The following is a 14,564-nucleotide window of genomic DNA, read 5'->3' as shown; positions in this document are numbered from 1 at the left end:
GTTCTTAGAATGATGTAGTTGGGACTGGTTTGCTAATGTATATTAGATCTGATGGTGTTACTTGTTACTACCAAAAGTTAAACTTGCTTTTTTCTCTGTGTTTGACAGTTTCAGAGGGTGGTTTAATCACAAATAAATTGTGGTGTTTCTAAAAATACTGTAAATTTCTAATATATTTTGGGAAAACTGTGGTTTATTTACTGCAAAATCTGTATTTACAATTCGTATATAAATATTTGATTTTAGACTTGTAGTGGGACTTTATTTCTAGTATTTTGAGTTGGAGCATATCTGGAATTGATGAAGAAAAAACTCTCTTAAATGAATGCACATTCCTTTCTTATTAGTTCATGCCTTGAAACTATAGTAGAGGGGGTAGCTTTAAATGGTAATTAATCTCTGGTTGAACAACCAATGACAGCTCATATTTTTGTTAGTTCTTGCTTTGAGGCTCATGTTCAAGCAAGAAAAGTGCAAGTTTTATAAGGCTAGAATTTATGACAAATGTTTTCCGTGAGGTGATTGGGTTGGTGACAGATTGTCAGTAAAAAAATGCGAATTACAAAGTAAGAGAGCACACAGCATAAGAGCACAGACAGCATACTTTGTCTCTGTCAGTTCATTACAGTGGTTAAATATGTTTCTGCTTTATTAAGTAATTCTGATAGTGCAATTGTATAAATAGAGTTTTTGTGAAAGAATTTTAAGAATTGATTTAGGTTGTAATAACTAATTGCTCAGCGTCTGGATTTGCAGAAGTTGAGGGAGCAAATGGGTGTTAAAATATAGCAGATTTTGTAGCTTCTTTAATTAAGATCCGTGCCATTTTGCTTTGTAACCCTGTAAACATAACACAATCATTCTTTGTACTTCATTTGTTTTCAAGCCCACTGCTGGGTGCAAAACTTGATCAATTAAATACTAATTTTTAATTTTCCCTTTCTTTATAAAAACTATATGATACATGTTTACTAAAATGTTCTTTGTCTCTAATATATATACTTTTGGTTGAGTTCATACATTTTATATTAAGATATTCTAGCTCTATCAAATATGGGTGTCATTTTTCTGCTGTTTGGTGCTGTTCTTTGTTCTTGCTTCTCATCAAAGTGGCATTCAAGTAGTTTACTGTTTTACATTCTTTTCTACTATTTTTCTACATCTTGATGATGAATCATAGAGTCCAGTCCAAAATGTTGACAATTTTTTTTTTACATAATTTAATTCAGAAAAACAATCCACAAAATAGCACCTACGATATAGACTTCATACACTTCCTACTGCGAGGCATTTAGTTGGTGTTACTCTGCTTGGAAACCATTCTTCACTGTAAATCATCTCCCTGCAAGTTCTTTTTGCAAGTTTTTTTCGTTTACTTTGCTATTGTTTGTAATTGCTGATTCTCTCTGTATCTTACATGGCCTATTTGTGGCGTTTTAAAAGAACCATAGTATGCAGTCTAGGGCTTTTGCCAAGGAATGCTAGAGCATGGGCAAATCTATATTTAAGTCTATGAAGTAGTCTCCAAATTTATTGGAAGATGATATGCTAGCCTGCTCGATACCCAAACGGGTTACCATCAAGAATCTCTTACCTATGATTCGGGATTTAGTTTCTCAATTGTTGTAGTCACTTGGTAAGGTCCTTCAATTTAAGGAAGGAAGGGCCCCTTTGCTCCACCTTGATGCCAATGTTCTTGTGTCCTTCGCCTCAAGGGTACTGCCTTAGAACAATTAGATATTTGTTTGGGTAATAATGTGGCTCTCTATAAAGTAAAGGTTTTGGGTGGTTTAAATGCTTGTTTTCTTTGCAGATGTGAGGGCCACCAAAGGAAGGATTGTCCTAGTCATAAAAAGATAACCCTAGTCAGCTAAGGGTGTGGGGAATGACCCTTATATTGACCCTAATTTTGAGGGGAATTCTAACCGTATTCACCCTTTTGGGGAAGGATAAATTATAAAGAATATTGTTGAAACTAGGAACCCTCTTTCACTTGTTGGTGAACCAAAATTGATGCATAAAAAGAATGTCCAAAAACTCGTCTTTAAATAGATGAAAGAAAGAATCAAATTATCAAAGAATAGAACTATGGAAGATTTCTTAATTAAACATTCTAATTTTATCTTAGAACCAAATGTAAGTGACAAAGATTTAGCAAGGGAGAACATCATGTTTATTTGCCTCTTGTTTGAGTTTTCTTGAAGGTCGTTTGATGCTGGACTTGCATCATTCCTTGGTTATTGGGATTTTTATGATATGTTGTAAAAGTGGAATTTGATGTTCTGAATGTGATATTTTATTGTGGAACAATGGAAAACATATATGAGATTTCAAATTTGGATCAATTGGATCCATTATGATTGTTGGATCATTTGTGCATAAAATGTGAATAGTGAAGTTGCAAAGGGCAATCGTGCCTTGTGTTTTGGGTTGGAATCTCTTGTGATATTTCATTGTTGAATTGATTTGTTTCCTCGTGTGTATAATGTGATGAGCCTTAGCATTAGGTACTAGAGTTGCTCTAGGGAGTGGCTCCCAACGTATCCTTGACTTAAAGGGGCACATTGGAAATCATAGTGTAGGGAATCTCTTAATCAAGTGAGAGATTAAAACATTGGGTAAAACATTAATAAAATAATTGGTTCCCCTGGCACGCCTTTAGTGCTTGTATAGGCCAACATGCCTGCACATGGAGTGTTGGTTCTTGTATGATTGAACATTCACATCGATATGAGAGGATCCTAGTTCTGCATGGTGCCATCCCTTCAAGCACACATAATGACATTCCATATACTTGGCGCTCTAGCATCTAAGTCCTAGTGGTTGAGTAGCACTCGACATATGTTGGTTTCTTTCTCATTTTGGCGATTGCTTCTTGGTATTGTGCCTCATAGCAATTCGGTATTGGTCCTTGATATGGCACCTTCCTCTCATTTAGTGTTTCTCCTTGGTTTTGTTATCTCTCATTTGGTGGTGACTTATTGTTGTTGGACACCTTACTTTATTGATATTTCTCTACGATTATGTATGATGTGTCTACTTCGTGTTTGGTGTGTGTGTACAAGCCTATCGATCCCCGTGTGTCTTCATTGTTTGGGCCATGTGACTATCTCCACAAGCATGGTGGGGTGGACCTAAGGGTTCCACATGGTTGGGTGACATTGCAAACCACCAATGGGGACGGGTAAACTTGGATTTGAGGATCAACATCGAATGCACGCTCTCTCTCTCTCTCTCTCTCTCTCTCTCTCTCTCTCTCTCTCTCTCTCTCTCACACACACACACACACACACACACACTCATGCTTTCATATTCTTCCTTTCCAATAATTGTAAACTTGTATATTTATTCAAAGCAATGTAATAATGTTGTAATTGTATATTGAACACTCCTCTTGGACATTGATGTAATCTAATGATATGAAAATGATTAGAGTAGTTATGTGTGTTGGTGTTGGTATCAAACACGATTGGTTATGTTGTAATCCTTATGTTCAATGTCGTAAGTTGGCAATATGTTTAGGAAAACTTTTTTTGGTGCTTAAAATGAACCTAGAAGGGTCTTGAGATGTCTTGGAGGGTGTTTTAGTCCCCTCCTATTGTTGTCTAGTGGTCTTTAATAATTCGAGTGGATCTGTGTGGATTTGAGCCAATTTGAGTCATTTGGAATACTTTGGAAGTGTCTTGTAAAGTGTTGTAAAGTGTCCAAGTGGTGTTGTTCATGGTTCTTATTGTGTTTAGACTTAGGGTAGGATTATAGAGAGTATTAGAGGTGATTGGAGACCTCTACACCCTCTCTTTATGTGTGTCCTTGGTTCCTAGTGTTTGAGAGACTGGTTTGTCTACTACATCCTTAAATATTTCTAGCATTTTTGTGTTCCTCAAGTGTCACAAGGGTATGTTTAGGAAAAAAAAAAATTGTGCTTAAAATGAACCTAGAAGGGTCTTGAGATGCCTTGGAGGGTGTTTTAGTCCCCTCTTATTGTTGTCTAGTGGTCTTGTAATAATTTTAGTGGATCCGTGTGGATTCAAGCCAAATCGAGTCATTTGGGGTACTCTAGAAGCATCTTGTAAAGTGTTGTAAAGTGTCCAAGTGACATTGTTCATGGTTCTTGTTGTGTTTAGGCTTAGGGTATGATTTTAGTGTGTTTTGGAGGTGATTGGAGCCCTCTACGCCCTCTCTTTATGTGTATCCTTGGTGCATAGTGTTTGAGAGACTAGTTTGTCTACTACGTCCTCAAATATTTCTAGCATTCTCGTGTTCCTCAAGTGTCACAGGGGTATTTAGACCACTCCAATGTGTTTGTGGTGTCTGGGGATCATGCTATTTAACCGATTTTCTCACTACCTTGGACACTAGCACGTCCATAGGATTATAACATGACAAATTAGTAACCTAAGGATAGAAGTGTAGAAAGTGGACTAATGTGTAGATTTTAGACTAATGTGCACCTAGAGGACTACAAAACATTGTGTTGGTGTCCTATAAGGACATCCTAGTTTCCTTGTGGGTGCCCTTGTCTAGTGAAGCTGTTTGATAGGGTTTTCAGGTCTTGTAGGGCTAGTTTGACCTCACTAAAGATGCTTGTTAGGGATTGGATTGTTGGGGGAACCTATGAGGTGTCCTATTTGTGTCTCAAGTGATCTTGAGGGATGTTGATGGCAATTGGTTTGTGAGTTTGTGCTCACCGGAGGCCATCCATGACACCTAGGGCCCAGGAGAAGGCCTAGTTTGCCAAGTAGACTCTTGTAAATTTTGGAGGGTTTTTTTACGCTTAAAATCACTTTATAGACCTTGCCTAATGTGTTTAGAGACCCTTCCCTATGATTAGTGGGTGTTTCATGGTATAAGTCCCACTTGGCATGTGAACAAGTTGTAGTAAGTTTGAGGTTTGTTCTATGAGATGCATATGTTATTAAACTTAAATGTTTCAAAATAAAAACTATTCCATATATCATAATGTTTGTATAGCTCATATCCTTGGGGGTTCTTTGGCAAGACATTACATAAGAATAGATTTTCAAATTCTAACTATGAAAATCCACTAGATGATTTCCTTCTTCATTAAAACTAGTTATTTGTATCACATTGCTATTGCTCAAATCTTGTCCCTTATGCTTCAAACTAATATAATGTTATTTTCTCTCTCTCTCTCTCTCTCTCTCTCTCTCTCTCTCTCTCTCTCTCTCTCTCTCTCTCTCTCTCTCTCTCTCTCTCTCTCTCTCTCTCTCTCTCTCTCTCTCTCTCTCTCTCTCTCTCTCTCTCTCTCTCTCTCTCTCTCTCTCTCTCTCTCTCTCTCTCTCTCTCTCTCTCTCTCTCTCTCTCTCTCTCTCTCTCTCTCTCTCTATATATATATATATATATATTCCCTCTATGTCTTCTCCATTTTTCTCTCTATCTTATCCCTCCTCTCCTTTTTTGTCTCTCACCCTCTCTCTACATACATACATACCAATAAATATTTTTTTCTTGAGATTTTATACAAATCAAACACACTACAAAGTGTGCTCACATTTTGTAATGTGATCGTGTTTTGGCTTGGTAATTGCTAAGCCATAATGCAAGTGCACGATATGAAATTTTTGCATAATACACTTGCATGATTTGGCCACTTTTTTATACCCCAATTCGCTACAATCATCTATGTGTAATGAATGAATATTGAAGTTATAAAAGGAATGCTAACAAGGGATTGGAAAAAATTTCTATCATAAGAAATAAGCGGTGTATTAGTTACAATAAGAATAGGACGAAATTCATGAGACAAATAAATTATAGAAATAACTATAGAGTGATGAAGAGGAGTTTTAGGTAGACAAGGAGGTCAGTAACCTATACCCATAGTAAAGAGATGCAATGTAGGTTCTATAGGGACCTTAATTATTTGTCTCATCCACCCAAGATCAATCCTATTATACTCATTTAGAAATGATTTTAAAACCCATGCCATACAACTTTTTAATTTAGTAGGAGGGTTATTGCCACTAAAATGGTCAAAATGAGTAATATAATTATTGCATGCTTGAAAAGTAGATGGATGTTTTATGGAAGAAATGACATTGAAATTACTCGAAATATATGGTTCTATATGAAAGTTAGGAATGTGAAAATGAGTGAAGTCCACCTTATATTCACTAAGATGTGAGGGTGTGCAAGATAAGGAACCCTAGTCATCACCAAGGCGACTATTAGAAGAACAATTATCATTAGCAAATATAGATTCACTAGCAAGATGTAGTAGTCTTGTATCAACTTTAATAAAAGGTGTGACTGCACAATGATCAAAAGAAATGTTGATACTACAAAGAAAATATAATCAATAATTGAAAAATAACGAAAAGCATCACTATTACTTCTAATTATAAAAATCTTATCTCCATAGACAAACTTTATAAACTGTTAAAAAGTAGTCAAAACAACCCATCACACAAATCTAATACTTACCCTAGAACTTTATAAAAAGAATTATTTGACATAACATACACCAAAATACAAATAATAGTACCTAAAACATCACATCAAACATTATCAAACCCTTTAATAAAATGGGTGAGGCCAAAGGTCTCTAAAAAAACTTAATTTCACCAAAAAAAAATTAAGAATAATGAAAATGATCACTATTACTTCTAATTATAAAAATCTTAACTCCATAAACAAACTTTATAAACTGATAGAAAATGGACGACACAACCCCATCATGTAAATCTAAAACTTAATAAAATTTTATAAAAGAATTATTTGACATAACATAAACCAAAATACAAATAATAACACCTAAAATATTTCATTAGACGTTATCAAATCCTTTAATAAAATGAGCGAAACCAAAAGTCTCAAAAAACTTAATTTCACCCAAAAAAAAAAAGAATAACGAAAATGATCATTATTACTTCTAATTATAAAAATCTTAACTCCGTAACTTACCCTAAAACTTTATAAAAAAAATTATTTGACATAACATAAATTAAAATACAGATTACAATACCTAAAATATCTCATTGAACATTATCAAAACCTTTAATAAAAAGAGCAAAGGAAAAATACTTAATTTCACATTAAGCTTTATCCCCTTCTTATCACTTTGGATTGTTTAATAAGGCATATTTGTAGTACATGACACCTCATGTTTAGTTATCCACATTAGAAGTTGGCCAACCAAACAATTCATTCTTAAACCATTAGTTGACCAACTTAACCTTGGGCTTATGCAACGAGGTCTAACTAGACCATTAAACTATTGACTCCCATGCTTAAAAAGACAAATATGTGGCCATAAAGTGATGCAAGTTTATCTTCAAGAATTGGGTGGATTGAGCACCTCTTATAAGGTCTTTGATGACGTCATGCACTTGTCAAAACATCCCATCAAAACTTAGCCCACTCCACTTTGTGAGTGGAGTTTGCTATTCTTCAACAATTTCCACATATTCTCCTTATTTCATGAAGCACTTTGGATGGAAGTCTTTGGATGGAAGTGCATGACTACTTGCTTAGACAATCTTGTAATAATAAATAATTGTTATGAGAAGAAAAATGGAATTTTTTAAAGGGTTAAGAACATATTTTCAAGGACATTAATTATTTATAAAATGTATGATATCTATTGGTTGGGATGAATTGGAAGATAGGGTATGTATTGGATTGAGACTGTATGATATCTATTGGTTGGGATGAATTGGAAGGTAAGGTGTTTATTGGATTGAAAATGTCAGTAGAAATTAAAAAAATAAGTGAAATTAATCAAGAAGAAGTTGATGGAAGTTAGTGATAGACAAAATAGTTATATTGATTTAGAATAAATTGGAAGATAGGGAGTGTATTGGGTAAGAAATGTTTAGAAAATGGAAGAACAAGTCAAGTTAATCAAGAAGAGGTTGACGGAAGCGCTATTGATAGACTAAAAAGTTATGCCAACTTAAAACAAATTGGAAGATATGGTGTGTATTGAGTGGGAAATGTTATTAGGAATGAAAGAACAAGTCAAATTTATCAAGAAGAGGTTGACAAAAAGCTATAGATAGGCAAAATAGTTATATTGACTTAAAACAAACATGAAGATATGACGTGTCTTGGGTCGGAAATGTTAGTAGAAATGTAATATCAAGTCAAATTAATCAAGAAGAGGCTGATAGAAGCTATTGATAGACATAAGAGTTATATCAAGTTAAAGCGAACTGGAAGATAGGGTATGTATTGGGTCAAATATGCTAACAAAAATGAAAGAACATGTTAAATTAATCAATAAGAGGTTGACATAAGCTATGGATGAGTAAAAGAGATACCAACTTAGATCAAACAACAAGATAATTTAACTCATTAGATTCAATGTTGTTTGTCGTGAGTGATTTCTGGATTTGCCAATTTTTTTGCATCAATGTTTCAAATCACACTCCATGATCCATCATTAGGATGAAATATGTGTTACTACAATTGTTTTTTTTTCATCCAGATGATATATCACAAAGTGTGATCCAAAACATTGATGCCAAAAAATTGGCACAATTGAATCTAGAAATCACATAAAACAAGATAATTTATCGCAGAAAACAAGATTCTCCTCAAATTTAAGCTATCGAATAAAACATTTACAATTCCACGTCCTAATTTATACCAACTAGTAGGTGTCCAATAGAATCTAAAAATGGTTGCCAGCTCAAAATAAAAAATAAAAAATAAAAGAAATCTTAGTTGTTTCTTAAACAACATCCTCTACTTAATACCATACAATGGACTTGATACTATACAATGGAGTATTGAGTTTTTTTCTCATTAATAAACTTTTAAACAATAAGAAATAAGGCAAGTCAACCAGGAGTGAACATTTGGGAAAAAATATTGATAAAAATAATACTTAAAATCACCACTAAACCACTTAGAATTTGAAAAACATATTATTTTAATAGCAAGTCAAAACACCGTGTTCCGTTTAGACCGGGGCAGTTTTAATTTTTCTGCCAAACTCTTGGTGGAGGAATGAGTGGAAAAATTAAAATGCGTTAAAACAAAATGCCTAATAAATATTTAAATTTAAAAAAAAAGCCTTAAAACAACGCCTTCCAAAGTAAATAAATACCCAGGCCTGCACAAAAACTTCCATATTTCCCACCAAACTTCAAAGAATTTGTTTCTTTGAGTTTGAGATTTAATTTGTTTTGGTAAGGTCCAGAGTTCGAATCCCGATTTAATTTGTTTGGTGAGGTCGAGGGATCGAATCCCATGGCGAGATGGATTGGAATGGAGAGCTCGGGTTCAGCAGGCTCTGTAGGTTTTGTAGCGGTGGTCGTATGCGTGCTAGCGGTGGCCGCTCTAGTGACGGCTCTCTGCGCTACACACTTCCGCAAAGAAGAGAAGACCCGCAAAAGCGATGGTCATATGGACCAGCCGGCTTGCAATTTCGTTACAAATTTCAAGCTCCCGCCAAAGTCCCCCGGCAGAGCCATTTTCAACAGCTTAAGCGGTCCGAAAAAGCTTCTGCTGAGCAGAAAATGGGGGAAGAGTGAGGAAGATGAGCTTAAGGCATATGACAGTGCGGTCACTGAAGAAGGGGATTTTCTGTGGCAGAGGAGTATTTTAATGGGGGAAAGGTGTAAGCCCCCGGATTTCTCAGGGATGATTATTTATGACGATAAGGGTAACCGTTTGCCCCATTTTCCTCCAAGGTCTCCAAAGCTCAACCTTTTTCATCCTTCTCTTGAGGTAATAGATCAAAATTTTGACAATTTTAGGGCTAAATTTTATTTCAGCTTTGAATTTTTAGATGGAACGATCGTAGTAATTGTCACACTTTGTTATTTTTTACAGTTTTTGGCTAAATTTTGTTTCAGCTTTGAGTTTTTGGATGGAATGATCGTAGTAATTCTCATCCTTTGTTATTTTTTACAGTTTTTGGCTAAATTTTGTTTCAGCTTTGAGTTTTTGGATGGAATGATCGTAGTAATTCTCATCCTTTATTATATTTTACAGTATTATGGCTAAATCTTGTTTCAGCTTTGAGTTTTTGGATGGAATGATCGTAGTAATTTTGATCTTTGTTATTTTCAGGCGGAAGCTCAGCGTTAACGCAGTTTGAGGAAATATTTAGTTTACAGGATGAGATTCGAACCTGGAATCTCGAATTGTTTGGTGTTGAAGCATATACGGCAGCGATATCTTCTTAAATCTGTCATCTTTAACTATTTAATTTTACAGGATGAGATTCGAACCTTGAATCTCGAATTGTTTGGTGTTGAAGCATATACATCAGCGATATCTTCTTAACTCTGTCATCTTCAGACTATTTTATCCTTCCAGAGGACTCTGTAAGCTAGAAAAAATCTGCAAGTTAAAAGTGGATTGAACACAGTTTTCTGCGTCTGTTCTGTTGAAAAAAGGTCTGGATATACTCTTGAAAATCTACCTGTGAGCTTCTTAGCTCCCAAAGGTGCTATTGTTATGTATATCTGATCTTAGTTTTAGTTTATTTCAATATGATAATATGCAGTTGTGGAAACACTATGAATTTCTTGTTTAGACAGAAGAAAAGATTCTTATTATTTTGTCACTTGTTAGACGGTCTGCAACTCTGTCTCCACTTTGTTTCGCATCAAGCTTTGTATTATCCTCCATAAAATTCCTTTTGTTTGATCCGATTCACTTAGCTTTCATTTTGATGCTTGACTGGGAGCTGTAACTTTCAATCAGTTTTTTTTTCAAACATAGTTTGGTAAACTTTTTAACATGACCGGTGAAACTGGTGAGGTCACAAAGGGGACCTCATCCCCACACTTCACTTGTTTCCAGCAAGGATTTGAACTTTGGTGGCCGCTTCACCAACGAAATGTTTTAACCGCGACGCTTTTTTTCCGAAGAGTGTAGCTTTCAATTAGTTGATGTTTAGAGTAACTATTTGAATTTTATGACAAGCAAGCAAGAAAGATTGATTTTTTATAGTTTATGAATATGGCTCTTCGGATGGCTTATAGCAAGATGCATGTGTCAATATTTAGTCTTAGTATCTTGGGAAGGAACATACAATTCGGAAGAAATGAAATAGACTTTATTTATGGCGAGTTTTATATCAAATTTAGGTTGTTTTTATGGTTTATTGGTATTGATTATGAGTCTAAGTTGATAATATTTTGGGTGTTAGGAGTCAAGGGTTGGTAGGTCTCCACTTCACCAAAGTCATAAGAGACACAAATTTGGCCTTATATTTTATGGTGTGACAAGGCCTTGCACTCATAGAAACTTGGTTGTAAACAAATTATTTACAACCATTCAACTTCACTAAAATTGAGGGCGCTTTGACAAATTTAATGAATAGTCAACCAAGAAATAAATAATCCAAAATATAGAGTTTGACTAGTACTAAAATAAACATTAATTAATGTAAAATAAATTGAGTGTAATACTTAGATGAATGCTAGATGACGAAAAAGTGATATACCAATTGTTACAAATCAATTTCTAGATTTTTAAATTGACTTAGACAAAGACTTGTGATTCTATAAATTTATTGTTTTCCACCCAAGTTAACCTTCAAGAGTGGACATCTAATCTATGTGTGTACAAACCTAGTCTTTAGTGTAGACTTAAATCAATGCATATGAACCTGAACTAGTAGAAGATGGAATAATATAATTCAATCACCCTAATTTTTTTGTTTGCTTGTGGTAAGGATAGGTGGTTTTTACAAAAACTTTTGTGGAATCTTATTGGATTGTGAGGGTCATGTTCTCAATCAAATCCTTAGTGAACTAGCTTTATGGCTATAAGAAAAAGGTTCAAAGACATCAAGCAAGCATGCAATGTACCTAAGATTATATATGTTGATGTGTTTCTCTAATAATGGTATTCTTATTTTTATGCCTATTGCAAATCAAAGTCTAGATGTGCTCCACAAATTCTTAGGTGATCTTCAAATGAATGAGTGAATGCCATTAAATACAACATCATAGAATTCAAATCAATATAAATGTGTAGTAGTTTGACTTGCAATGACTAGAAAAGGAGGGTAACATAAATTTAAATTTAAAAGTTTAAGTGACTACGAAATTGACTTGGGCCAAGTTTGTACCACACATCTAATCTAATGTGACAAATGGGGATCTAGTTATCATGTTCAAATATAAATGAATAAGTTATTTGCATTCTTGTTATCATGTTCAAATATAAATAAATAAGTTATTTGCATATAACGATATGGTAATGTCACAAGTTGATTTTTCTCAATCTACTTGGACAGTGGTGCCTATGAAAACTACTGTTGAGAAAATGCATTAGTGTCATCCACCTGTGTCCCATAGAACTAGTAGGGATCCACAATGTTGAAGATTGGTGAAATGTCCACACCTTCTAGTAATTCTACTTCATAGGCATTTCAGGAATCAAACTTCTCAATGATCTTGTAGGGTTCAAACTTCTTCATCCTCAACTTATTGTACATACCTATTGGAAATCTGGACCCTTCTGGAGAAATACCATGGCTTCATCCCCAACTTCGAATTCTTTTTGTCTTTTGTTGGTATCTTCTTTCTCCTTATACTATTTGTTCATGCTTTCTAAGTGTTGCCTAATCTCCTAGTGAACCTTCTCTATTTTCTCTTGAAACACTTTGCCTTCGTGCTATTCTTACCTCGTGGGTTGTTGTCCCAATGTTCAGTCACTCATCTCGGGGCAGTCTAGTAACAATATGAAACAATATCCTTCTAGTGCTCCAATTCACTAAATTATTGAATGCAAAATTTTCTTGTGGCAACATCAAATCCCAATTCTCGATTTTATCTCCTATCAAGCACCTAAGAAAATTCCCCAATCTCATGTTCATTGCCTTAGTTTGTCCATCATTTTGTGGATGAAATGAATTGAATTTCAGGTTTGTCTACATATTCTTCCACAACATGCTCCAAAAGTATTCGGTAAAATTGTTATCCTAGTCTAAAACAATTCTCTTTGGTACTCCATGTAGTCTTACCGCCTCTTAGAAGAATAGACAAACAATATGAATCATATTATGAGTCTTCTTGCAAAGAATGGAGTGTGTCATTATAGAAAATTCGTCCACCACCACAAAGATAGAGTCATGCCCCCTTTGATTCTTTGACAATCCTAATACAAAATCCATACTGATATCCTCCCAAGATCTTTCTAGAATTGAAAGAGGATGATACAATCTAGTGTTCTAGCTAACTCTCTTTGCTACTTGATAGGTCCTATAAGCTTGCATGTATTTCTGGACATCTTTGTAGATCCGGGACCAAAAAAATCCTTCCTTCACCAAAGCCACTAGTTTTTCAACACCAAAGTGTCTTGCCAATCCTTTGAATGTTTCTCCTTGATCAAATTCTCCCTCATTGAACTCTTTAGAATATACAATTGATTTCCTTTGAACATACCATCTTGGATGAAATAGTCTAGGCACTTGCTTTTGTCTGTTACTATGGGTTCTCTGGATGACTTCCATGCCTTTGCAAAGTCCGAATAATCCTTATGTAGGTGCTTTAATTCTTCAAATCCCATTGCAATTACCCTCATCTACATCATCATATTTCTTCTTCTACTTAGTGCATCTATAACCCAGTTTGATTTTCTACTCTAGTGTTTGAGGATAGAGGTGTAACTCTACATGAATTCCACCCAACACATGTTTTTTTGGTTCAATTTGCCTTGACTATTCAAATATTGCAGTGCTTGGTGATTAGTGTACAATACAAATTCCTTTGGCAACAAATGTTGTATCCATTTCTTTAATGCTTGAATCATGACATAGAATTATTGATCATATACTAAATATCTTCTTTAGGCATCATTCAACTTCTCGCTAAAATAGGCAATGGGTCTCCCTTCTTGACTCTGAATAACTCCTATAGCACTTCCACTGACATCACAGTCCACCCTAAAGACCTTATTGAAATTTGGTAGAGTCAATATCGGTTGCTCCATCACTTTCTGTTTCAATAGTTCAAAACTCTTTTATTCTATGGATGTCCACTTGAACTTTCTAAATGGTCTCCTTTTATTGCCTCCATCATAGGTGCACAAATAGTACTAAAATTCTTGATGAACTTCCAATAAAAATTTACCAAGCCATGAAAATATCTTACCTCCCCGGTGTCTACCGATGTCGGCCACTCTGCAATTTATTAACTTCTCTGCATCCTTATTCAACCCTTCCTCAGAGATCACAAATCCCATATAGACCAACTTATTCTTCACGAAGCTTCACTTCTTGAGGTTGACCAATAATTTGTCCTCCCTCAATCATTGGAACATTTTTCTGATATGTCGATTATGTTCTTCTCTTGTCTTGCTAAAATTTGAATGTCATTCAAATAAATAATTACGAACATACCCAAGAAATCCTTTAGTACTTCTTTCATCAATTGCATGAATGTGCTAGGTGCATTACTAAGTCCAAAATGCATGACCAACCACTCCTACAACCCTTCATTTGTCTTGAATGCAGTCTTCCATTGATCTCCCTCCCAAATCTTGATTTGATGGTATCCACTCTTAAGATCTATCTTGGTTCAAAGTACCTCACACTACTCAAATAGTCTATTATGTCATCCATCCTTGACAAAGGA

The 14,564-nt window shown here is 34.8% G+C and overlaps 1 protein-coding gene across 1 annotated transcript; it reads left to right on the top strand.

Moving 5' to 3' along the window:
* The first annotated feature begins 9,063 nt into the window (after positions 1–9,063).
* On the top strand, positions 9,064–10,532 carry LOC131078845 (uncharacterized). Its single transcript, XM_058016637.2, has 2 exons — positions 9,064–9,696; positions 10,042–10,532. The coding sequence occupies exons 1-2, from the start codon at positions 9,217–9,219 to the stop codon at positions 10,057–10,059; spliced, it is 498 nt and encodes a 165-aa protein (XP_057872620.1). The 5' UTR covers positions 9,064–9,216; the 3' UTR covers positions 10,060–10,532.
* The last annotated feature ends 4,032 nt before the right edge of the window (positions 10,533–14,564 follow it).

The sequence above is a fragment of the Cryptomeria japonica genome, chromosome 2 (genome assembly GCF_030272615.1).
Source record: "Cryptomeria japonica chromosome 2, Sugi_1.0, whole genome shotgun sequence".
NCBI classification, from domain to species: Eukaryota; Viridiplantae; Streptophyta; class Pinopsida; order Cupressales; family Cupressaceae; genus Cryptomeria; species Cryptomeria japonica.
This window is presented reverse-complemented; position numbering and strand designations above follow the sequence as displayed.